Source organism: Ascaphus truei, chromosome 2, assembly GCF_040206685.1.
Source record: "Ascaphus truei isolate aAscTru1 chromosome 2, aAscTru1.hap1, whole genome shotgun sequence".
NCBI lineage: Eukaryota > Metazoa > Chordata > Amphibia > Anura > Ascaphidae > Ascaphus > Ascaphus truei.
Window position 1 is genome coordinate 98113362 of NC_134484.1, and position 26135 is coordinate 98139496.

Genomic DNA, 26135 nt, shown 5'->3' on the forward strand with positions numbered 1-26135 from the left:
CGTTCATATCATACTGATCACCTACTTTACAGAAACCACACATGTAACCCATGTTCCAACCCGTGTTAATATAACGTCTCTTGTAGAAATAGGAAAACACATCCCTGTATACAGTATATGTTGATATTAAAGTACAAACAAACGAAAAGGGAGCATATCTTAATATATAAAATCGAATGGTTAATGAGGTTAGTGCTATCTGCGGTGAATCTGATTGGTCCGTGACTCATTGGCCAAGAGGTACGCCCCACTGTGACATCACCTCCTTCACTCTCACACACTTGCAGTCACACCACACGGCCAGAACCTCTGAGGACTCCTTGGTACACAGTTACCCCCTCACACTCACACACTCAGTGTCACACTCAACACTGTACACACACTCACACTCAACCCTGTACACACACACACACAGTCACCCCTGTGTACACACACATTCACAGTCACCCCTGTGAAACAACAACCTGTACACACACACACACACACTCTCAGCCCTGTGTACACACACACACTGTCAGGCCTGTGTACACACACACACACTCACCCCTGTGTACACACACACACCCCCTCCGCTCACCTCTCCCGGCGCTCCCGCTCCCCTCATCTCCATCCCCGGCGGGGGAACAGGCAGCGGACCTCGCGGCGCCTGATCTCCGTCCCCGCGCAGCGGACCCCCTTCCTCCCTCGCGATGCGCCTAAGATGGCGGCGGCGCCGAGTGACAAGATGTCCCTGTGCACACGCGCGCACATTACACCCCCTCCGCTCACCTCTCCCGGCGCTCCCGCTCCCCTCATCTCCATCCCCGGCAGGGGAACAGGCAGCGGACCTCGCGGCGCCTCATCTCCATCCCCGCGCAGCGGACCCCCTTCCTCCCTCGCGATGCGCCTAAGATGGCGGCGGCGCCGACTGAGAAGATGGCGGCGGCCGGAAGTAGTTCCCTCGCGGCGCCGAGTGACAAGATGGTGGCGGCCTGAACTACAGGTAGGTGTCGCGTGTGTGTCGCTCTAGGTGACGTGTGTGTGTGTGTGTCTCACTGTGTGTCTGTGTGACAGTGTGTGTGTGTGACACTGTGTGTGTGTGTGACACTGTGTGTGTGTGTGTGTGTGTGTGTGTGTGTGTGTGTGACACTGTGTGTGTGTGTGTCTTGCCCCCCCCGCCTTTCACGCCCCCCCCCGCCTTTCACGCCCCCCCGCGCCTTTCACGCCCCCCCCCCCCGCCTTTCACGCCCCCCCCCCCGCCTTTCACGCCCCCCCCCCCCGCCTTTCACGCCCCCCCCCCCCGCCTTTCACGCCCCCCCGCCTTTCACGCCCCCCCCCCCCGCCTTTCATGCCCCCCCCCCCGCCTTTCACGCCCCCCCCCGCCTTTCACGCCCCCCCCGCCTTTCACGCCCCCCCCCTGCCTTTCACGCCCCCCCCTGCCTTTCACGCCCCCCCCCCTGCCTTTCACGCCCCCCCCCCTGCCTTTCACGCCCCCCCCTGCCTTTCACGCCCCCCCCCTGCCTTTCACGCCCCCCCTCACGGCCTCCGGGCAACGCCGGGTATATCAGCTAGTATGTTATAAAACTGAGAGACCAGACCAGTGATTTGCAGCCCGTGGTATGACTTCTATAAGTGGTACACACAGTCCTACAAAGTGTGGCTTGGTACATAAGGTCCTAAAAAGCTGTTGGAAAAACAGAGACAACGCTAAAATAAATACAATATTAACGCTAAAGGTATTTCCTAGTGTTAAACTGCAGTAATTAACCACAACTAAGTGACAAATATAGTGTTTAAGTGATTGGGGTAGTGTTGCCATCTGGAACAATCTGCAGGACAGTTGTTTAATGCTTTCCCAAAGCATTATGCGATATAATTAGCCTTTTTGTTCTTTTGAGAGATGTCACCTCCACTGGATCTGTCTCCTCAATTACCTGCCCGAATTGTGGGGGATATTCGTGTTTATATAGATGCTTAAAGGTCATCTGTGTGTAGCTGGTGGTGCAGAAAGTTCTTGGGTTTTTCCCCCTACTAGGTCCGTAAAGATCAAACTAAGGTTACACACACACACACACACACACACACACACACACACACACACACACACACACACACACACACACACACACACACACACACACACACACACACACACACACACACACACACGTCAGCCCATCTAGCATTGAAGGTTTTAACCCTTTGATTGTCTAAGCCATGTGATTGCTTTTACTGAGATCACACTGTGGAGAGGACTATGTTGATATAAATGTTGTTTGATGCACATTATACTGGCAGACACGCTTTCTGTTTCTTCTCTTACGCACACACTTTCTCTTCCTTCCCAGCGCTGGTTCCTAGGGACGTCCTGCCAACACTCCCACACATATAAAACTCACAGCAACCGTACACAGGAATCGTGGGGCAATAAACACAGAAACTCTCCTTTATTTAAATCATTGTGCAGGTGTCACAGCATTTTGCATTAAAGGCTCTGATTCTGAAAACCATGACACCGAGTATGTAGCAGGGGAACCTGGTTTAAATCCCGGTGTCGGCTCCTTGTGATCTTGGGCAAGTCACTTTATCTCCCTGTGCCTGTCACCAAAATCATAGATTGCAAGATCATCTGAGCAGGGATGGTGTCTGTAACAATCATATGTGCTGCGTACCGCGCGCTATGCTGTAATTGTGCAGCGCTTTACGTCCCATTGGGAGAAAAGCGCTAATATTAAATACAATTATTATGAAGGGGATGGGTCCTGGAAACGTGAGGGATGCTCTTATTTAAATTGAAATGATTTAGGTCGTTGTACATGTATGTTTATTGCACCACGTCTGCTGCTGTTTGCGGGTGTCATCTCGTGAGTACCTTTTGGTTCGAAATAAATCTGTGACAGCATTTGGAATTAATACTTTGCAGGTCATCAAAATGTTTGATTCTCACTCATGGGGCTCTGATGAATATTTACGGTATTTAATTATTCTTTGTACACTTATTTCAAATGTAGTTATGCTATTAGAATAAATTCCATATGAAAAGCGTCCCAAATTCTAAACAAATAGACTCATAGACCTGAAAATAAGTAGCAGTAATGCTTCCTAACCCATCACAGTTAGCCCAATTTGTACATGTGCAAAATGTGTAATATCACATATATATATATATATATATATATATATATGTATATATATATATATATATATATATAAACCCTGTCTTCCCATAAGAGAAGGCACAAAAGCAGCAACACTCAGATAAAGCAAAAAGACATGTATTAGCAGTTACAAAACAGCACACTATAAACCCAACGTTTCGGTCCTAGGCAGGACCTTCCTCAGGGGGGAAGCACCCCCCTGAGGAAGGTCCTGCCTAGGACCGAAACGTTGGGTTTATAGTGTGCTGTTTTGTAACTGCTAATACATGTCTTTTTGCTTTATCTGAGTGTTGCTGCTTTTGTGCCTTCTCTTATGGGAAGACAGGGTTTCTATATTGATTTCTATGGAGCATGCACCTTGACTTTACATTTGTTGCTTGGAGTGCTGGCTGCTGCTTTTTGTTATATATATATATATATATATATATATATGTATATGTGTATATATGTATATATATATATATATATATATAATTTCCCTAGATGATAAATCCTGCAGGCAGAGATTCCCATTGTTGCCTTGTGTTTGAATGTATTGTATTTCCCTGTATTCTATGTCTATTTTGCACAGTACCACATACCTTCCTTGTAGAGGTAAAAGTCGCTAACTACATTCTTTGAGTACTGGGGGAAAAGGTGATTAAATGTTGTTTTTGACCGGAAAAAAATTTGTATTTAAAAAGGAAGGGATTTTGATATGACAAGTTCTGAAGATTAGGTTTTGAATTAGTTTTTCAATAGAAATATCAATTAATTCCAAGTCAGGAAGTGCATGTAGTGCGTTTCATTTGGGGGGGAGGGAGAGTTGCCTCTAAAATGACAATATATTGTTAGCACTACATAAAAATGTGCATATACTTTTCCTACAGCGCATATGGAAGACTGAAAAAGACTGGTTACATTTTAAAAGCTACATACGCTGTAGTGTCGTACGTGAAAAGCTTTGTTGAAAGGTGTCCTAACATAACAATAAATCTTTTCTTTTCTTCCAAGCATTTGCATGCTGGCAGTGATCTGGATAATCTAGACGAGATCCTAGATGACTTGCAAAACAGCCAGTTGAACCAACTCTTCTCAGACGCTCGACACGGCGCCCCGGCTAACTCGGTCGATAAGCAAGCCATCATTAATGACCTGATGCAGCTAACTGGTGACAACAGCGGCGCTCTGCCTTCCGGGATCCAGAAGCAGAGAATGCTCCGGATGCAGCAGAGCAGTAAGTCACAGACCCGTGCAGGGGTTTCCTGTTCCTGATCATCTCTGCGAGAAACAACAGCTTGTTTTCTGTTTGTGATCCAGAGAAATCCTCCGTGAGAAGCTTTGCTGTAAACAGAGAGCACCATCTGCTGTATGTAACAGGAACAGCTAGGTGGCAGCTGGGAGGCACCGAGGGACGGGTCCTTTCAGCTGTTAGGCTAACGTCACCTTACATAGACTATGTTAACGCCACTTCATCATAATGCAGTGTTCACTGAAGCAAATAATGTGACGCTAACCAGGATTTACGCCCGTAAAGAATATGGGACGGGGGGGGGGGGGGGGGGGGGGGGTTACGCCTGTTATTTAGCAGGATATGCAAATCTATTTAAATGATCATCACACATTTACTAGTTAAGGTTAATGCCAGGTAATAACTGTTATGCAAATCATACATATCTCTGGCTTTCCTTCCCATTCAGACCCTGACTTAGGGCTTTTGAGGGTAGAATGGGGGGGTGGGGTGGTGGGGGGCAGAGATGCCACATATACTCCCCCCTCTCTCCCCTCTCTATCTCTCTCTCTCTTTCTATCTTTCTCTCTCCCTCCGTCTCTGTCTCGTCTCTCTCTCTGACTTGCATAATGTTACGTTGTTGGAAGATAATGCAGCGTTATCCTGAAATAATGTGACATTCACTCTACTAACGAGCTCTATTATGGCCATTAAATTGGCATATGATTACCTTGTTGAATATGGTAACCCGAGGGACAATGTCGCCTTATTTGCCCTCATGTAACACAGGGTTAGTGAATCGAGGCCTAAATTTCAACAGGACGGTCACAAAGACTTAAGTCATTAGGCTGGCATCAGCAGTGCCAAGCATTGAAAACCGGAAGACGTGCAGTATATAGTAAAGTGCATGTATTCAACTCATTGAGGTTTTCTAGCAAAAATATAATGCTTCCTTTTGGATAATCAATCCAAAATGCCACAATTTGCACAAGACATTAAATATGACATAACATTTCCAGCTGCAGTATGCTAAAATTCTGTACTAAAAATAATGGGGCTGGCAGAGCCCACGGGACATGTGCAATATAATAGTGTCCCAATTTAACAATAATGCTCCTCAGTAGTCCCCAGGTGGCCCAAACCCATCAAACGGCATTATTCCCAAAATCAAATATATAACCAGTTCTGTGTGTGTGGGTGTGTGGGTGTGTGGGTGTGTGGGTGTGTATTTTTTTCACACAAAGTTTTGAGTTACATGAACAGGGGTTCATGGAATGCAAAAAACGTATTCTGTGTTTGATTACATTTACTGTAATAGTATTAAAATGACCAGAGTAGTCAAATAGTCTACAATAACCATGTAGACTTACCTGAGAATAAATATTCTGGCATAGATTCCTACATGGACACTCCCAAGTGTGTATAAACGGAGATGCAATATACACGCACTAAAACAAGATGCTACCAAATGCAAATACAACCATCCTGACAGGTTTGCACCCAAAATAGGATAAAAATGTATAATATATCAAACTTGATGAAAAGTGGTGGGCTATAGATGTTCAGTGATCCAAATTCACTACAGAGTATATTAATGGAGTGCCCTTCATAAACAATTGCGCTTAAATGCACCTGTGAGTCAAAATCCAAGTAGGTAGTGCCACACATCATCGTAGTCTTCATATTGCCAGCTGACGTCGCATATGCGTTTCTACATGTAATCCCTCTGTTTTATTCTTGGTGTCCGATAAAGCACATGCTGCTGGGAAGGACGAAAAATGGCAGGAAGGCCAAACTGATGAATGTTTTGCAGTACATACACACATACATACACACACACACATACATACACACACACACATACATACACACACATACACATACATATACACACATATACACACATATACACACACACACTATCTAAATCTATTGTATAAATGTGTGTGTCTTCCTTGACACTAGTTTTGACTTCCATTCTACTTTTGTCAATACAGCTTTTAATAACCAACGGGCCATGCAGCTCGGGAGATTGTTACCGAACCAGAACTTGCAACTGGATATCAATTTGCAAAACCAGGCAAGCGCAGGATCTTTCCCACCAATGAGGACCAGTAGCCCATACTCTGCAATGCCTCAGTCTGCCATGATGGGCAACCAGGGCCTACTGGGAAGTCAAGCCGGCGGTGTGGGCAGTGGCAGCGCTGGTAAGTGTCCACTTTCAATTTGTAAATAAAACATTTGTAGGGGGTCTAGCAGTAAATGAAGAAGGAAAAACACGTTTTGACAGTCCCACCAAACCAGTCCTTTCTCTTTTGGCCTTGAGCAATTTAGATGGAATGCTTTTTAGGGTACATTTAGGGTAGCATGGAAAACAAAATTATTAGTAATAGCCAGCATGGATTTAAGAAGGATAGATCATGCCAAACTAACCTTATTTGTTTCTTTGAGGAGGTAAGTAAGAATTTAAACCAGGGTAATGCAGTTGATGTGGTCTACTTAGATTTTGCTAAGGCCGCGCTTATAGTGCGCGCGACGGCCCGCAAAAGTTGTATTTCGCTTTGCAGCGACGTCGCAAGCGACCTGGCCATTGATTGGTTCAGAAGCTGTCACATGTGGCGACAGTCTCTGAAAAATCAAATTTGACCAGCTTCAAAATTTCGCCCTGCGTCGCGTCGCGCTTACTATAAGCGCATGCGACGGCGGCAATACATTTGTTTTGCCGTCGCCGGCACTATAAGCGCAGCCTAAGGCTTTTGATACGGTTTCACATGAGGTTGGTGTATAAAATAAAGCAAATTGGACTCAGTAAAAATGTTTGCACCTGGACTGAAAACTGGTTGTAGGACAGACAACAGAGGGTTGTCATAAATGGAACTTTTTCAGGTTGGGCTATGGTCGTGAGTGGAGTACCTCCGGGGTCGGTACTGGGACCCCTGCTTTTTAACTTGTTTATTAATGACCTTGAGGTTGGCATCGAGAGCAAAGTCTCCATCTTTGCTGATACTAAATTGCGTAATGTAGTAGAATCAGAGCAGGATGTAATTTCTCTCTAGAAGGACTTGAAGAGACAGGAAACTTGGGCAGGTAAATGGCAGATGAGGTTTAATACAGATAAATGTAAGGTTATGCATTTGGGAAGCAAGAATAAACAGGCGACATATAAATTAAACAGGGATAAATTGGGGCAATGCTTGATGGAGAAGGATTTAGGAGTGCTTGTAGACAGCAGGTTTAGCAATAGTGCCCAAAGTCATGCAGTAGCTGCAAAGGCAAACAAGATCTTATCTTGCATTAAACGGGCAATGGATGGAAGGGAAGTAACATAATTACAGTATGCCCCTTTATAAATCATGAGTAAGACCACACCTTGAGTATGGAGTACAATTTTGAGCACCACTCCTTAGACAAGACATTATAGAACTAGAGAGAGTGCAGAGAAGAGCCACCAAATTAATAAAGGGGATGGACAATCTAACTTATGAGGAGAGACTAGCTAAATTAGATTTATTTACATTAGAAAAGAGGCGTCTAAGAGGAGATATGATAACTATATACAAATATTAACAAACAAAAATTAGACAGCACGCAAAAGGGTAAATGGAATAATAGGTGCAATGTGGAACAAGGAGGACCCCAATTCCTCCCAAGTAACAATGTAGAAAAACAATTGTTCCCAGCACACAAAAAAGAAAAGGAGGGGGAGCAGTGAACCGAAGTATGCCATGTGTGTGTGTGTTTTTCTGATGCGTCACAAAGCAGACGATGTGCAACACAGCCACAAGAGGGCGCTGCTGTACCTCATTCCATACAGCTCTAGGAATGTGCGAATAGTTTTATTTTTCCTCAGACGGCGCTCTGTAAGTTTCTCTAGCACTGAAGGAAATACCCTCTACAGTATTTTATATCTCTGCAGATGCGTTGTTTTTTTTTTTTTTTTGTTTTGTTTTTTAATTGGTGTCGATTTTAAATGGCTTCTGCATATATATTTTTTGTGGCCTGCTACAGATTGGCACATCCACTCAGAATATGTATCTTTTATAGGTAGGATCTCTGGGAGAAACACGTTCTTACGAGTAACCCCCCCCCTCCCCGTCCCCCCAGCTGTTTCAGTGTAGCGTTAAAGGAAAAAGAGTAGTCTGGTTACTCCCGGCTTTTTTTATGTACAACGTGCTGACGTGGGACACAAGGATTCTGAAGCCGTACTTTGTGCAGGAAGCCGCATGCCCAGCCGGGACATTGAAGACCACCTGCCGCGCTCTCTGGCAACATTTAGAACCAGCTCACACTGATCACTGGGACCGTTTGGGAAATGTATCCAGCGGGTGTTTTTTGTTTCCTTTTTACTTTCCCCTCCCCCCCCCCACCACATATTGGTATGCCCTTTAATTTGGTTAGTTACCCTACTTGAATTGGCATATATCCTGCGGGTATTATTTACACATTCACAATTTTTCAGATGTTCACTTTTTTTGGTGAGTTTAGTGCACTCATTTCCTGTAAAATCACGCACTGCTTGGTACAATGGTCACGTGATGTTAAACAACATGGTAGAGCGCATTTTGAGTCCTATCATTAAACATCTCCCTATGGATCTGTGCACACAGTGTATTTACCTGATTAAAATATTAACCTGCAATCATTGCACTTATTTTGCGCCGGCTATCAGAAGGTTCAGGTTGCTGGTATACGGTTTCCCTACCACTTAGACATACACCAGAGTGTGTTATCTTTAAAGGTGAAAGCCCTTTGAAACGGCAACACGCTCTCTACCATTCTTATATGTGCTATACATCATTTAATATGTCCAAGAGCTTTTCAAACATAGGCCTGGAAACAAAAAAATGTGGCGCGGATGAAAATGTAATGTGAATTTGTAAAACAATCCAATACAAAAATATACCTAGTGTGAAGGGAATACATTTTTTTGCACTGGTAAATTTGACTACGAAATATGAAGGGTTTCCAGAGGTTGGAAGCTGCTGTGTCCTTGGTCCCTGTCTTTTTTTTGTGTAGCAGAAGCTAATGAAAGTCTGTTTTGGACCCAAACCCAAAACCTTATTCAGATCACCAGCAGTCTCGACTTGCGTTGGGTCCTCCAGCATTGTATGTGAAACGCTGCAGTATTGTTTGATAGCCTCCAAAACACGGTGTTCAGATTTCCGCTAACCGCGTGGGCGTGGGGTCTCGTTGGCAAGGAGTTGTTTCCATAGTTTGCTGAATGGCCTATTGTTTCTACGCAGGAATGATCGGTAGTAATGCCCCTAGGCCAACCATGCAGCCAGGAGACTGGGGCTCCCAGGCATCGGCAATCCGAGCAGCGTGCCCCACGGCAGCCAGTGCCATGAACCGTCCGATTCAAGGCATGATCCGCAGTCCGACGTCCAGCATTCCCATGAGACCCAGCAGCCAGGCTGGCCCAAGGCAGATGCTGCAGTCGCCAGTCATGAATATGGGTAAGCGAGATCCTGCTGTAGAGAAGCTTTTTGAGTTTACTACATATAGGCACCTCCAAAAGACCTTATATAATGCAATAATGTACACTGCTTTTTTCCTTTATTTTTCCTGCGCTTTGGAGGTTTCCTAGTGCATGTCATCTCTTTAATCATTACAAGGGCAAAATAAATGTCATTGGTGTATAAAGATTCTTAGTACGTTTGTAGAGGGCAGAAAGTTTATTTGAAAAAGGCTTATGGGATACAGTATTGAACTTGTCAAGGATATCAAATGTTGCTTTGCAGTTTAATGCACAGAACGTTTTTCCTTGCTCTTCACCGACATTTCTTTTTGTATAGAGCATTTACGAAGTGGTCATTAGCAGTATGTCTGTCTAGCATTTTATAATGGCAATTCATTCGGTAACATTGAATCTACACACCCGCACAAATCAGAGCAATTCGATTTCTTTATTTCAATGCCAGATGTTTGTGACTTTTGAACGAGTCACTGTATCTCCATGTGTATGGTGTAAGTTCTCAATGACCGGGGCTCGTTGGGCTTTGTAAAGGGCTACCCTACATACTGTCATCCAAAAAGAAACAATTGTTGCTATAAGGAGAACTATATTGTGTCAGTTTCCTGTTCACACAATATGTTTATATATAACATTCATAACTGAAGCCAGTCAGAGCTCTGTACTCATTAAGGAACCCTAGAATTAGATTGTGAAATTCTGGGGAACCCCAACCCTCTTCACTTCCGTCCCTCTCTCATCTCTCCCCCCCCCCCCCCTCCCTTTGCACTATGGCATTTCGAGGAACTCGATTACCAAATGTGGTAGCTGTCAAGTCCAGGCAGAGCCCGTTCACCACTAGGGTTACTGCTGCCGTAACAGCCACCGCCATTTTGTGAGGAGCGCACTGTGTGTGCATTTTATTCCTAGCTGATCTGTAGCCTCTTAACTTTCTACAGCAGGACTCGGCAACTCCTGTCCTACAGAGCTACCAACAGGTCCGGTTTTCCGGATATCCCTGCTTCAGCACAGATGGCTCGATTTGAGCAGAGATATCCTAAAAACCTGACCTGTTGGTGGGCCTTGAGGACTGGAGTTTCCCATCCCTGTTCCATAGCATCCACTAAAATAAACACCCGGACTTTGGTTTCAAAGTCTGTGGTGTGTAAGAGTCACCGCCTTACACCTATTTTCAGGTGCGAACCATGCAGCTTCATTTTGCTTGTACAGTATGTACGTCAAATAATACAGTGAGTATGGGAAATAATGCAGTGAGTATGGGAAATAATACAGTGAGTATGGGAAATAATGCAGTGAGTATGGGAAATAATGCAGTGAGTATGGGAAATAATGCAGTGAGTATGGGAAATAATGCAGTGAGTATGGGAAATAATGCAGTGAGTATGGGAAATAATGCAGTGAGTATGGGAAATAATGCAGTGAGTATGGGAAATAATGCAGGGAGTATGGGAAATAATGCAGGGAGTATGGGAAATAATGCAGGGAGTATGGGAAATAATGCAGTGAGTATGGGAAATAATGCAGTGAGTATGGGAAATAATGCAGTGAGTATGGGAAATAATGCAGTGAGTATGGGAAATAATGCAGGTCTCTGTGTTTGTTGGCGAGCGCCTGCAATGTGTTAGTTAAGCGGCACGATTGGTTTTGCAGTTGTCAGTGTTCTCTGTTTGTTCTTAGGTCCCTCTGAATTAGAAATGAACATTGGAGGACCTCAGTACAGCCAACAGCAAGCTCCCCCAAATCAAACCGCACCCTGGCCTGAAAGTGTGCTGCCTATTGATCAAACATCTTTTGGCAATCAAAGCAGGTGAGTTGAATGCACACGATTAGCAGACCTGCTAACTTCTTGTTACCCTATGAATAGCCAAATCTTGCCAACTCTTCCTGTATTTCATGGAGGCTTCCTATTACTCGGCTGGAAAATGATATATATTTTTTTTGCTTATTCCCTGATAAAAGTTCCCTCATTCCAATGCATGACCATGAAACAGACCATCCCCATCCTCCCCCTCGCTTCTCTCTGGCATGTCCATGAGCTGCCACGTTTTCTCATGTGTGTTCACCATAGGCGAGGCTAGAAGTTTATTTAATTGTTGAAGTAAGAAAAGAGAGCTGTGAAGTGACCTCTCTTTTACAGCTGGTTTGCCGAGTTCACTGTGAATCATGTTCGAAGCCTTTGAATGAAGCATCTCTTTCATCATCTAGTCCTTCATTGTACAGTTTAGCTTTGGGGATTTGTGCGTGACCAGGTGTAAATGTGCTTATTTTCAGGCAGTCGTTGCGCAGCTCCCCGGATGAGTTGATCTGTCAGCCCGTTTTATCAGAGTCCCCAACAGATGAGGGGATTCTTTTGGACCAGCTTTACATGGCACTAAGGAATTTCGATGGCCTGGAAGAGATTGACCGAGCTCTTGGAATACCGGAGCTTGTTAGCCAGGTATGTTCTTTGGAGATACTATTTGGAGATACTATTGTTAGCCAGGTATGTTCTTTGGAGATACTACCACTAGAACACCGTGTTGTGTATATATTCATTACGTTTTGCCACTGGGGAAGAAAGGCAAGCTGTTTTATGTTTTCATCCGTGGAATTAACTAGTGCTCTGCAATTCTAAGTCCTACGACCTAAAATGTCTTATTGCCGCTGTTCAATAAGCACTATACGCTGCAGAATACTTTCTATGAGGCTAGTAGTACGGGGGTATATATTTGGGAAGTGTCCACCATATGGGACGGGAGAGGCCCTAGTAAATCTACAGTGGAATTCTTTGCAAGATTATCCATTTTTGGCATATGTCTGCAGGCAAAATAAACGACATTATTATATTAAGTAAAATACACTACTTCTGTGATCTGCAACCCATTTAATTTACTATAACCGGATCCCCGTTTGCACTTTTTTTTTATTTTTTTTTACTTTTGGTTGGCTCATGCATGTGTTTGCTGCACACTGAACAAATCACCCCCAAAATATCTCTTGTTGGGTGTACGCATTTAATGGCATTATGCTTTTAAAACAAATATACTCTCTCTTTGTAATAAATTCAATGAAGATTTGTTTTCATACACGTCTAGGTGACCAAGATCTAATATAAAGAGGGTGCTGCATATGCAGGTTTCCTGGAGACGGGTATTAATTGACTTCCACATTATAACTTTTATCGTTAAACACATTCTCATTACGTAAGATTGTGTTAAATGGGGGGGAAGCTTGGAAAAGTTTCCCCCCCCCCCCTTTTTTTTTGTTTTGTTTAAACTGTATTTATTTTTTTAATTTCCTGTTTATTTCTCCGTTTATACCAAGGGTCAATCTGTGGATCCAGAATCCTTCGTAAGTCAGGAATCCAACTTAATCATGGAACAGAAGGCCTCTCTTTTTAACCACGCGTACGCTGCGCAAGGGCAGATGGCTCAGAATAGTTATACTCAGATGCAGGATCCAAACTTTCACCCCATGGGACAGCGCCCGGGGTACGGGATGTTGCGCATGCAGCCGCGGCCAGGGTTACGGCCCACGGGGATGGTGCAGAACCCGCCGAACCAGCTGAGACTTCAGCTCCAGCACCGGCTTCAAGCACAGCAGGTAGTGAATGCTGATATGATGGACTGTATACATGCAGCACTGTGCTTTCGTTTACTTATTATTGTGTGCAGAATCTTTAACATGTTCTTTCTATTTTACGGTGGTTTGATGTTTAAAGTGAGGTAAGTGTTGTGTTGCTATTATAAATGGTTAAATGTAAATGCTTTACCCTAGGTTCAGGTAAGAGTATAGAGTCCCTGTACCATGATTAATGAGGTCCGTGCTTTTGCACTATTCCAAAATGGCATCAGACCTTTAAAATACAGATGGTGGCTCTGTGTTTTATTTATTTATTAAAAGGTTTTACCAGGTAGTAATACATTAAGAGTTAACTCTCGTTTTCAAGTATGCCCTGGGCGCAGAGTTATGATGACAATACATGGTTACATTAAATGAACAGGGTTATACATTATATAACGGCTGTGAAAGTCTCCGGTAGACTGTTCCAGTTTTGGGGTGCACGGTAAGAGGAGGAGCGGCCGGATACTTTGCTGAACCATGGGACAATGAACAGTCTTTTGGAGTCTGATCTCAGATAAGTGCTGCATGTGGTAGGGGTGAGGAGCTTGTTCAGGTAGACGGGTAGCTTGGCCAGAAAGTATTTGAAGTCAAGACAGGAAAGGTGAACTTTGCGCCTAGTCTCAAGTGATGACCAATCTAGTTCTTGGAGCATTTTGCAGTGATGTGTGTTGTAATTACATTGGAGGACAAAGCGGCATATTTGAGTTGTAGAGGGTGTCTAGTTTGCTAAGGTAAGTTTGGGCTGCTATACCATATACTATGTCCCCATAGTCTATAACTGGCATTAGCATCTGCTGTGTGATACGCTTTCTGACCAGCAGACTTAGGGAGGATTTGTTCCTATAAAGTACACCGAGTTTGGCATAGGTTTTGGATGTCCGGTTGTCACGCACACACTGACCAGGCACCCCCACCACTCTGTCAGAGCTGAGAGAGCAGAGGTGGGCAGAATGCAGGAGCGCTTCACCTACCTGTCATGTCCTTCCCAGATCAAGTGGCTCTGCACTGATTGACCTGTCCAATCATCACCACAACCAGCAACAGAACAACCTTTTCCGCTGTGGTCAAGCTTGTAAAGCAAGGATAGGTTGCACTGTCGCCGGTCACGGTGGGGACTTGCAGGCCAATCAGCGCTGTACCACGTGTAAAATGTCCAGCTTTATCCATCCCCGACATACCTGCCATGAAACTCCCCTTTTCTCCTTCCGGACCGTCCGTTTTAAGGTTATTATTGCCCTATTAAAAAGCTTCATAAAAAACAATTTACCTTCATAATTTGTTGAAAAGATGTTGTCTGTCTGTGTGTTTTGGTGGCTGTTTCTTGTTAGTAGGTCACAGTGGTGCTGTAATGTCTCCTAGACTTCTCCTATTGCTCTTGTAAGCAGTGAAAACACAATGCCAGCGTGCTTCATTTTGTACGGAGGAAAAACAATATTCTAGTGATTAATGAAACAAAATAGTTAATCCGTCGGATACCTTATCATCGATGTTTGGTGCATGTGCTGTTAATAGTTTTGCGATGGATTACAGGTGAGAATATGATCTATGTAAAACAGTGTAACGTGCGGCCGGGCAATTGATGGCTGGACAAGATCACAAATCTAGTGTGAGTTTAAAGCTGATGAGTGGCCCTGGCCAAGTGTCACTGAATGTGTGGAACAAGAAACACCATGCAGAACATAAGTGCAAACGTAAAGACCACGTGTTTTTGTCACTTTCAGTAGATAGGAGCCAAGTAAATATACAGCTACGAATTGAAATAGCTCTGGCATGAAGTGCCAGGTACGTTTTTGTAGATGGTCCCTTGAATAGGCTTTCACGGCTCAGTCAGTCTGTAAATGCAACAATCGGCATTACATAGGAAGGTTTAGAAAAATGGCACACAACCAGAGAACAGCTTTGATTTAATCTGAATAGCATTGCATTTACATGCATCCGACACTCAATACAAATGTGGGGTTGTACTTAGCAAGCTGTGCACACTGTATTGCAGTATCTTTGGGAAGGGAATATGTGCTTTTAAATTCTATAGGCATACCCCGCATTAACGTACACAATGGGGCCAGAGCATGTATATAAAGCAAAAATGTACTTCAAGTGAAGCACTACCCTTTTCCCACTTATCGATGCTTCGGTACAGGTAGGGAGCCGGTATTGCTGTTCAGGACGTGTTGACGACAGGCACATGCGCGAGCTGCCGTTTGCCTATTGGGCGAGGGGAATCAGCGCGTCACTACTATGGCGGTCTGTAGAGCAGAATAAGTGTCCGTACTCGCAAATCGAGTGTACGGACACGGGTATGGTGCCATTGAAAATATGTCCTTGCTCGCGAGTGTACTTAAAGTGTGTCCTTAAACCGGGGTATGCCTGTATGTAACACAACTCAATGTAACTGCACAGCATTACAAGGGATGCTGGGAAAAATGGTTGTTTTTAAAAGTGAAGGAGAAAATGTAAGTCCGTCTGAACAGTGGTAAAAATGCAATGGGTTTTTTTTGTTTGTTTGCTTTTAATATTAATTGAGGATATTGAATGAGACATTTCACATAATCTGTTTCTGCAGAAATTACAGCATATCTTCCTTTTAATGTGTTTTTACTTGCGTTATTAGCAGTGGCAGCTGCTCTTTATTTTTATTGTAAATATTTGAATGACATTGAATTGCCCCATTTCCCTAAGTGGTAATATTATTACAGAAATATCAGCACGCCTTCCTTTACCTGACAAACCTAGAATAACGCCACAGGAGACACATTGACTGAATTTCTTTTTGGAAAAGGCCCAAGCTGAAGAAAGGGCCTAATAAGCGTGAATTATTGCTCATATACTGTAGCTTAGCTTGGAAACCGAGTCCCTGTTTAAGCTGCTGGCATTGTACTGCTGCAGTGAGATCTTACTTGGAAGCAATATCAGGCCAAGTTAAGAACTCCAGTAGCTCCTACTTATCCACTGTACAATTAATGGGTGGGGACAATATCTCCTCCGCAGTGTGAACACCAAGCATTCCATTGTACTCTGTGAGGTATTCTCGGGTACAATCCTTGGCTTCCCATTACTCTGAAGAATAGAAATAACAAAACAAAAAAAAAAAAAGATTCAAACCATTAGTTTGCTTTCTATTTATCCAACTTCAATGTTTATTTCGGTTATTTATTTATTTTTTAAATATATTATGTGCAAATGAGCACCCGGGGGTTCACTAGCCTCCTGTAACGCTCGTAGCACCCTGATTCTGTGTTTACCGGCCCCTGAATGGCACTTAACACTTGATCATAGTGCGATAAGCCGTATCGGAGGTTAGTGATTTGGTGTTTTACAGATTTGAGGTGCAAAAAAATCAATGTTTAAAACAAAATGGGTTTAATTTAATCGCCAATGCAATGATGCACAGGTTTGCTAATTTTGCAATTACATATACGTTGTTTTTTTTTATTCTTTTAAGAACCGCCAGCCGCTAATGAATCAGATGAGTAATGTCTCCAACATGAACCTCTCTCTAAGACCTGGAGTACCGTCACAGTTGAGAGAGCAGGTACTGTATACAATTTGTTTGCCATTGTGAATGTATCTGAAATGGGGTGTGATTGTGTTCATATGTTTCCCGGAAGCATATCAAGGGGCAGTCAAACATTGCCCTTCAATTTAAAAATGTGCCTTTACTGGGAATTAAAAAATATATATACCCTACGATGAAGTCCGTCACGGCGAAACGTACGTAGGGTACGTCTGACGTCATCATCACGTGACGTCGGCTCATCGGAGATGTGTGGGCCTGTGTACCGTCTGGGTGCTTCGTAGACTGCATTCGTGGGCAGCAAGAGCACCCAGACTTTAGGGTCAGTCTGTTTCATCCTAGTTCATGTGTCTACGTTTATTTGGCAAGAGGATAGCTATATAGATAGAGCTAGGGCTATTTTGTATGGCTGCTCTATGTGAAGTTATTTACCTACATAGCCAGGACATATTTACAGCTCCTCATGTTCATTGGAAGTATATAGTTCTCCCACTCAGCCTAAATTTAGGACTGGATTATCAGGGATTAGTGATATAATATTATCCTTACTATACTTACCTTTATGACACTTTTTGACACCCGTATACAATTATAGGGTCAATATAGACTGATAATAGGGTATATACAAATATTATCCTATGTACAACCCCACCTCTCCGGTCTTTTAAATTATTTTATTCAACTTTTTGTCCTGCATTTATGGTTTACTCCAAACAGTTTTATTTTAAAATTATGCAATAAACATTAAGTTTTAACTAGGGTGTATCTCTCTTTAGTGCCACAATATAGGGATTCTTTCTTTTCTCTCATTTAGTCTATCATCCATTCCCTGTGAGCACCCCCCCCCCCCTTTATACTGTTTGGTTTACTAGTCCCTCTCTATTTGCTTGAGCAGGGTATATCTGCTGTATCACTACCTGCAGATTGTTTCCGCTTATATTTATCTATTGTTTTATATACTTTTAGTAGGAATAGTCTCCATATATTGTTTTTCCAGTTGTGTTTACAAAGGCCGTTCTGCTCCCTCTTTGCAGGGACCTATCAATGCGCAGATGCTGGCCCAAAGGCAGAGGGAGATCTTAAGCCAGCACCTGCGGCAAAGACAACTCCAGCAACAACAGCAGCAGCAACAACAACAACAGCAGCAGCAACAGCAACAACAGCAGCAACAACAACAGCAGCAACAGGTGCAGCACAGGGCCATGATGATGAGAGGACAGGGGCTGACCATGCCATCAAACATGGTGGCCTCTGGAGGCATGCCAGCAACAATAAGCAGCCCACGGATCCCACAAGCCAATGCACAGCAGTTTCCATTTCCTCCAAACTACGGTACTGGAATTCCATCCCCACCACCTTTCACCAGTCCTTTCTTCCCAGTGCCCCCCAGCCCTGGGTCACAGTCGCTCTCTCACAGCTCTTTGCATGGCTCCCAGATGAATCTGGCTAACCAAGGGATCATGGGAAACATGGGAGGACAGTATGGGCCTGTCATGAATCCCCAAATTCAGCACAATGCCTTCCAGTTTGCCAACTCAGGTACCACCTTCAACTTTAAGTGCAGGTCTTGCTTTAACCTGTTCAGCGTTGCAAGGGCAAAGCAGTACATTGCAGCCCCCCTGCTCTGTTTGGGGGGTTAATAAATGTTGGCAGTGTATATAGGCTTGACGAGTTCTCAGAGGTGACTGGGTTACACAGACAATTCATTGTAAAGGTGTTTCACTCTTATGTGCTAAAAAATACCGTTTCCAACTAAATTGCAGGGTGTTATTTTAGTGCCACTGGTCTGGTTGATGTATGTTTAGGTAAATGTACTCGCAAAAGCCTAAAACAGGTGTGTCGTACTTGTGTAACCTCAGGAGAATACTTAACATTCCCTGGCTTGCCATGGATTAGAAATACATTCCATATTTTTGGATTTAAATTACATTTAATATTTTTTTCACTATTTCATTTTCATATTAAACAGGTATTAGATGATTCCTTTAAAGGGAAACAAGGGGGTGATGACGTGTCAAGATTTCACTTGTATATAATATAAATTAAAAAAAGGGCACTGTTGCATCTCGCATACACACACACACACACACACACACACACACACACACACACACACACACACACGTAGCATACTCCCTGTGCTACAAGTAAATTAATATTAGAAAAATGGGGACTGTCCCATACATACAACAATACCAAAGGCAAGATGTAGTCCTTTGTATACATGCAATATACAAAAAGCATGAAAAAAAGGATCAATTCTCAAATTAGAGAACACCTTACCAATAGAAAAGGGTCAATACAGACCAGGCTGACACCTTGGCATAGAGACGCAAGGTTTCGGCCCACAGGAGCCCATTGGGAAGAGTCACTTGTGTCATTTGTTTTTCATTGTATTTTTTTCTATGATCAATCTGGTGCAGTTTTGACACACCTGTAGTTATTTCACCTTTTTCTGTTTTTTTGCCAAACGTGATCACACTGACCGAGGAGGAAAAGAGCCTATCACCAGCAGATATAGCTTATTCCGTCTGCCAAACAATACAGCGTAGGTGATGGGAGGACATGTTTTAATGAAGTCCTCTATCCAACTTCTGTGTCCTTAATTTAAGTGTACACTTCCTAAATGGGGGGGGGGGGGGGGTGTAATTTTTAGCATTCATAGGAGTGAAAACATCAGCAATACAATAAAATAAAAAGATTTTAATTCCTAACGACCAGGTGCTGCAGATGTTTTAATAGTGAATAAACACTCATGTAATAATAACAACCTGCATGCGAGTACTAACATCTCATTAACATCCATTAACTGACATAGAAATACACTTAATTTATGAATATTTGGCCAGTCCCCTGAATTTGCCAAGCCTATAAAAATGAAATAGCTGAAGCCATTGAGTCTGTATGCTTAACTAAGCTGTCTGCTGCTTTGTTACGGGTGCTGCGTGTCGGGGCCTCATACCCTTGTGCTTTCACCATGGATTCACGCTTTTGCACTATACCTATGTGTAAATTGGCTTGGCTGATTCTGATGTGTTTCTTCTGCTAACGTGGGTGTTACAATATGTAGATTATGTTCCTTACAATTCTGAAAAACTGCTGGACAAAATGTATTTATATTGAGTCATCTATATCACAGGGGAAATGGTTAAAGGAAAAACGTAGAAATGGCTTGGTCAAAATTGACCTATTAACAAAATACTTGACCCAAGCAAGTTGTGTTTGTAACAAAGGATAATTGATCTGTGCATTGTTATCTTTGAGCACTAGAGGGCGCTTGTAATAAGTCCGTAAACACCCCAAGTGAATTGCAACACTTGCTGGGCTAGTAAAACAATGACGATTAGAAGTAGCGGATTAGGAATTACATTTCCTGTCTCTTGATGATGAAAAAAAATACAGAATACAAATGTGTCTATTGTTGCCTAAAGTCTTTCATCAAGATACTCCATGCAGGAGTATTGTGATCAGTTTTTTTTTTAAATTATGCTGTCCCAATACATTCTGCCATTTTATAAGACACTTTCAATTTCATAACTATTCAATTGGTAATACGCTTCAAGCCTTTACAAACTATCCCTTTGGGAAAAGACCTGAAACCCAGATTAGGCTTGCTTGTTTTTTATTAACTATAACTTCCAATTTTGTTTCTTGCCATTTCTGGTTACGATGCACTGAAATAACCAGCAGGATATATTAGTTAAGCAGAGGAGTTTTGCCACGGTAGCTGGAAAGGGTTTAAACTATTTAAGTAAAACTTCCTAATCGGCCTGTTTTTGTATTTTAATAGCAGCTCTGTATTAGAAATGCTTTGTAGTCAAAACTTGTTCCAATTCTGCAATATGGTTCTTTCATTCAACGAGGGGGAAGATGTATAAATGCAAAGAGAATTGTGCCTTGGTGCAATCCTCCTTCCTTTGTTGAGCGTCTCAGTATACGTAATCTCCTGCATATAATTATTACCCTGGGAGCTTATTTTTTTTTTTTGGAAACCATTTTTTGATGCATGCTGGTTAAATGTGTGCGCTAGGTATACAAGCAAATACCTTAATATATTGGCACAAATAGACGCAAATAGCTCTTTCTGCACCAGTTTTGCTCCGAAATTGCCTTAATACACCTCCCCATGTGTTGTAAATTGCAGATTTGACTATGCTAGGCCTTTATGAATATAATTGTGTATTGTACTACTGATTAGTTAGTCCTAGTGTGTGGGGTTTATTGTATGTGCCATGTTCTTGTATATACCTTCATGGTTCATCTGACTAATATGTTCTTTAGGGATGAGTCAACAGTCAGACCCTGGATTCACAGGGGCAACAACTCCACAGAGTCCACTGATGTCGCCCAGAATGGCACATAACCAGAGCCCCATGATGCAGCAGTCTCAGGCCAATCCTACCTACCAGTCCGCAGAGATGAATGGATGGGCACAAGGGAATATTGGCGGGAACAGGTAATCTCGAAATAGTGTGTGTGTGTGTGTGTGTGTGTGTGTGTGTGTGTGTGTGTGTGTGTGTGTGTGTGTGTGTGTGTGTGTGTGTGTGTGTGTGTGTGTGTGTGTGTGTGTTATTAAGGCACTCCAGAAAACTCAAAGCCAAGGTGTCACGCATTAGTGGGGTAGTATAGATTCAAATTGAACTTGGAGGTTTCTTTAAAGAGGATTTTGCCACAGGTCCCACAACGGCGACCGAAGTGTCGATCGCTCTAATAAATCACCTTTGAACAAAAGTCAATGTGCTGGACTTCAATTTATATCCCTGTACACTGTTAAACAGAGTAGATGTAGCCAATCAGGAGCAGGCAACTAAAAAGTTTGTCATCAGATATATTGTAGTTCATGATGCTTCTAATGCACTAGCAATTACGTTTTATTATAGATGGAGTTTGTGTACATAGATTTTAAAGCTTAACATGTGTCTTCTAGTTAAAGGGCCAATTGCTCCTAGGACCAAAGTGTACTAATAGCAGTAACATATTTAAGGGGTTGCATCTGTCTGTTTGTGAACATGATTGTTATTTTAAGTTTATGGTGAGTGACCCCGTAGTTGTGTTTGTAGTGTCCGTTACGAATTCTCAGTGAAAGACAGTAAATACTGCACTTTTTTAATGACGTTTGCCCTGCAGTTGGGAGGGTTAGGCTGGTCTTCTGATGTAGGACCTCCAGAGTACACAGGGTGGCTGGGAGGATGAAGAGGCGTGAACAGCATGCAGAATCATCAGTGTACAGCGATTCTGAAGTGTATTTGTGGCCTTATTTAGCAGCATTGTCTAACATAGCTGTTTTATATCCCAGCATGTTTTCACAACAGTCCCCGCCACATTTTGGGCAACAAGCCGGCACTAGCATGTACAATAACAATATGAACATCAGCGTGTCTATGGCAACCAACGCCGGTGGCATGAACAACATGAACCAGATGACCGGGCAGATCAGCATGACCTCAGTGACCTCTGTGCCTACATCAGGGTTGTCCTCAATGGGTTCAGAGCAGGTGAGTGTATCTACAGGGAACATGGCCAATGGGTGTGTAAGTGCACGTGACTACCCAGAATCCTTGTCTGCAGCTTAATCACTGCAAGACATGACCATGAAGGAGAATTGGGGAACTGTGGACGACATGTAGATGGCAATTGCAGGTTTTCGATCTTTGCTGGGATTGCTCATGTAGAAAACAACCTTAAACACGCACACTCCTTGGCACATTTATCTTTTTTTCTTAATCTATAGTTTTAATAAATAATGATCTCTCTGCATTAACATATTTTTCTATCAGATGCACACATGTAATGCTTTTCTCCATACACGGGAAGCACCATGGCCAATATCCAAAAATAAGAAGGCAAGACGATCTCGACTAGTATGCACATTTGCAAATATTGACACTCAAATAGCAAATTGAAGGGCTTATTTTGCATACTCCAGTGTGTGATCGGCCAAAAACTGCCATTGACTTGAATGGGGGATTGGCAGCTTCAGAGTATGTTGAATCAGTCCCTTAGTGTGTGCATTTCCATGTGTCAAGTAGTACTAAGAGGTGACATGTCATCTTAAACGAGCAATTGCATTGATAAACTTTTTCTCTTCATATTTTGGACACCTTTTAAAAAAAAATTAAAAACCTGAGTTTGGGGATTTGAAGAGAACATGTCATGCATGGTATTTGTTGACTACACCCCAATATAATTGATTATTTTTTTAAAATATATTATATATATTTCATGTATATATAGTGGCTAGAGAAAGTTTGTGAACCCCTTAGATTAAGATCTAATAACATTTTAGATTTGAAATATGTGAACATTCTAAGTCCTAATAGATACAGATAACCTGATCAAACAAATTACACAAAAACAGGCTTTTTCAACATTTATTTATCCACAGATGATTGATAATTCAATATCCATGTGTGAAAAAGTATGTGAACCTTTACATTCAGTACCTGGTGGCGCCCCTTTGTGCAGCAATAACTTAAACTAAGTGGTTCCTGTAACTGCTGATCAGTCTCTCACATCGTTTTTGAGGACTTTTGTCCCATTCTTCCTTACAGAACTGCTTCAAGTCGGTGACATTTGAGGGCTTCCTGGCATGAACAGCTCGCTTCAGAGCCTGTCACAACATTTCGAGGGGGTTTAAGTCCGGACTTTGACTAGGCCATTCTAAAACGCCTAATTTCTTCTTCTGCAGCCATTCTTTTGTTGATCTGCTTGTATGTTTAGGACCATTGTCTTGCTGCATGACCCAATTTTGGTACAGCTTCAGCTCACGGACGGATGGCCTGTCATCCCTCTAGAATTTTCTGATACGATACAGAATTCATGGCTGTGTCAATGATGGCAAGCCGTCCAGGTCCTGAGGCAGCAAGGCAGCCCCAACCCATCATACTCCCACCACCATGCTTGACGGTTGGGATGAGGTTCTTCTGTTCAAATGCAGTGTTTGGTTTTCGCCAAACATAACGTTTCTCATTGAGGCCAAAAAGTTTTTCCTTTGACTCTTCTGTCCAGAGAACATTGTTCCAGAAGTCTTGTAGATCATCTATGTCAGGGGTTCTTAACCTTTTGTACATCACCCCTAATAGACCAGCAAGGTCCCCAAACACCCCATACCAATGATTTTATTCATGACGTCCCGGTACCACACGATGGAGTTCAACCGCGCAAGTAGCTCGACTGAAACGTTTAGTATAGGGCTCTCTCTCTCTCTTTTGCAAGTATGTGTAATGAACAGAGATGGAAAATAATGGGTGGATCCCTATCGACCACACTTATGTGGCGGGATATAAAGCGGCTTTCACACTATGTATCAGCCACGTGATATTTTAACAGAATATAAGTAATACAATGTTACAAATCAAGAATGGATACGAATGTTTGTCTCAAATTTAGCTCATTTTAAATATTCAAAAAATTAACTCTTCAACAAATCCCAGCACCTTCTCATTCACCCCCTGTGGGTGGAATCACCCCTTGTTAAGAACACCTGATCTATGTGCTCTTTGGCGAACTTCAGACGGGCAGCAATGTTCTATTTAGAGAGCAGTGGTGTCCTCCTGACTACCCTTCCATGAACACCATTCTTATTCAGTCTTTTTCTGAAAGTTAAGACATGAACACTCACGTTAACCAAGGCGAGAGTGGCCTGCAGATCCTTGGATGTTACTCTGGGGTTCTTTGTGGCTTCCTGAATGATTTGCCGGTTTGTTCTTGGAGAGATTTTGGTAGGACGATCGCTCCTGGGTAGGGTGACTGTCTTGAAATTTCTCCATTTGTCTGTCTCACAGTGGATTGGTGGAGCCCCAAATTCTTAGAAATGGTTTAGTAACCCTTTCCAGACTGATGAACATCCAGTAGTGTTTTTTTGAGGTCCCCAGATTTTTTTAGATCATGGCATGACGTGTTGCCGACACACCTGTATGGGGAAGACCAAACGCACAGTTTCTGATCTTTATATAGGGTGGATTCTCCCAAATTCTCATATGAAGTTCTACCTAATTATTTAGGCACCTGATTTTAATTATTCCCTTTTAATAATTTAGATGATAAAACCAGGGCTTCACTTACTTTTGTACATACCCTAACTTGTAATTACTCATTGTTGGTCTAATTCATACATCATTTTGTTTAAAAAGACATGGAATTGGTTCATATAAACCCTATTGGATATTTAAGAAAAGGTTTTGATTCAAAAAGGTTATCATGGAAATCTATCGAATTTATGTAATTTTCATTGGGGTTCACAAATTTGTTTTTTCTCGCCACTGTAACCAGTACTCCCATCGCTAACCTATAATTTGCGCAAACTGATTTTTGAGACCTGTTATTCAAGGGCTTATGTATACAAATGAAAAAAACAAGGTATTAATAAATTCAAAGGATAGTGAGAAATATTTACTTATACAAGTTTTTTGCAGTTCCAGGAGCCCACATAAATATTAAATTATACCAAAAAAATGTTTTGCTTGTTACATTTAAAAAAAAAAAAAAACAATTAGCCTATTTCTTTCTTGTCTATAAATTCCTTTTATGGACCAGCTTTCATGAAAGGTTTTCCTGTGGGATGGTAATGTAGGATTCTTCTACATATGAAACTTTTGATTTATGGGCCAGCTTCAGCTTGTTTACTTGAAACATTAACCTGAAAATGGGCTTAGGTTTTAGTTTTGTTTTTTTATCCCGTTTCATTGCATTCTACTTACGGCAACAATTCCATGAATAATTGAAGAAGTTGCCTTTATATACTTGTCTTTGGAAGAGTAATGAGGCCGAGATGACTTCACACAAACTTTAGACTTGAGCTGTTAGCACTTACGTTTATGAAGGTAGTTATTCTATGGAGGAGTATATTTGCATGGCTTTTTGGGGAAAGGGGGGTTTACTGTGGTTCATTGGAGGAGTGAGGATCATGCGCATATCTAAAAGCCGTACTGTTTGTCATATTGGGTTCCTGTTGGTATGTTCGTGTGAGCAGAAATTTGGAAGGATGTATGCCGTTTAGCCATGTACAGTGTTTCATACTGTTGCTACAGTATAAGCCGAACCTAAAAGGGGAAAAGCAATGTTTTACAAGCCATTCAACAGATGCAGCTAATGCTAAACAGATTGGACTTGTATTAGTTGAGTTACTTTCTGTAAAAATAAACTAAACAATCTTGTATTCTAATGGAATAATCCCCATGTAACATTATTTGTCAGACT

The 26135-nt window shown here is 42.4% G+C and overlaps 1 protein-coding gene across 4 annotated transcripts in view; it reads left to right on the plus strand.

Moving 5' to 3' along the window:
- The window catches only part of NCOA2 (nuclear receptor coactivator 2), a 213215-nt gene that overhangs the window by 179352 nt on the left and 7728 nt on the right, over window positions 1-26135 (plus strand). For 3 of the 4 annotated variants that reach the window (XM_075583705.1, XM_075583711.1, XM_075583720.1), the window contains 10 exons: window positions 4131-4353; window positions 6345-6554; window positions 9591-9803; window positions 11498-11627; window positions 12092-12257; window positions 13124-13402; window positions 16866-16955; window positions 17972-18476; window positions 21219-21393; window positions 22234-22432. In XM_075583705.1, coding sequence (XP_075439820.1) covers window positions 4131-4353; window positions 6345-6554; window positions 9591-9803; window positions 11498-11627; window positions 12092-12257; window positions 13124-13402; window positions 16866-16955; window positions 17972-18476; window positions 21219-21393; window positions 22234-22432 — 2190 coding nt within the window. The remainder of the gene's footprint in view (window positions 1-4130; window positions 4354-6344; window positions 6555-9590; window positions 9804-11497; window positions 11628-12091; window positions 12258-13123; window positions 13403-16865; window positions 16956-17971; window positions 18477-21218; window positions 21394-22233; window positions 22433-26135) is intronic. The other variant, XM_075583726.1, reaches the window with a different exon arrangement.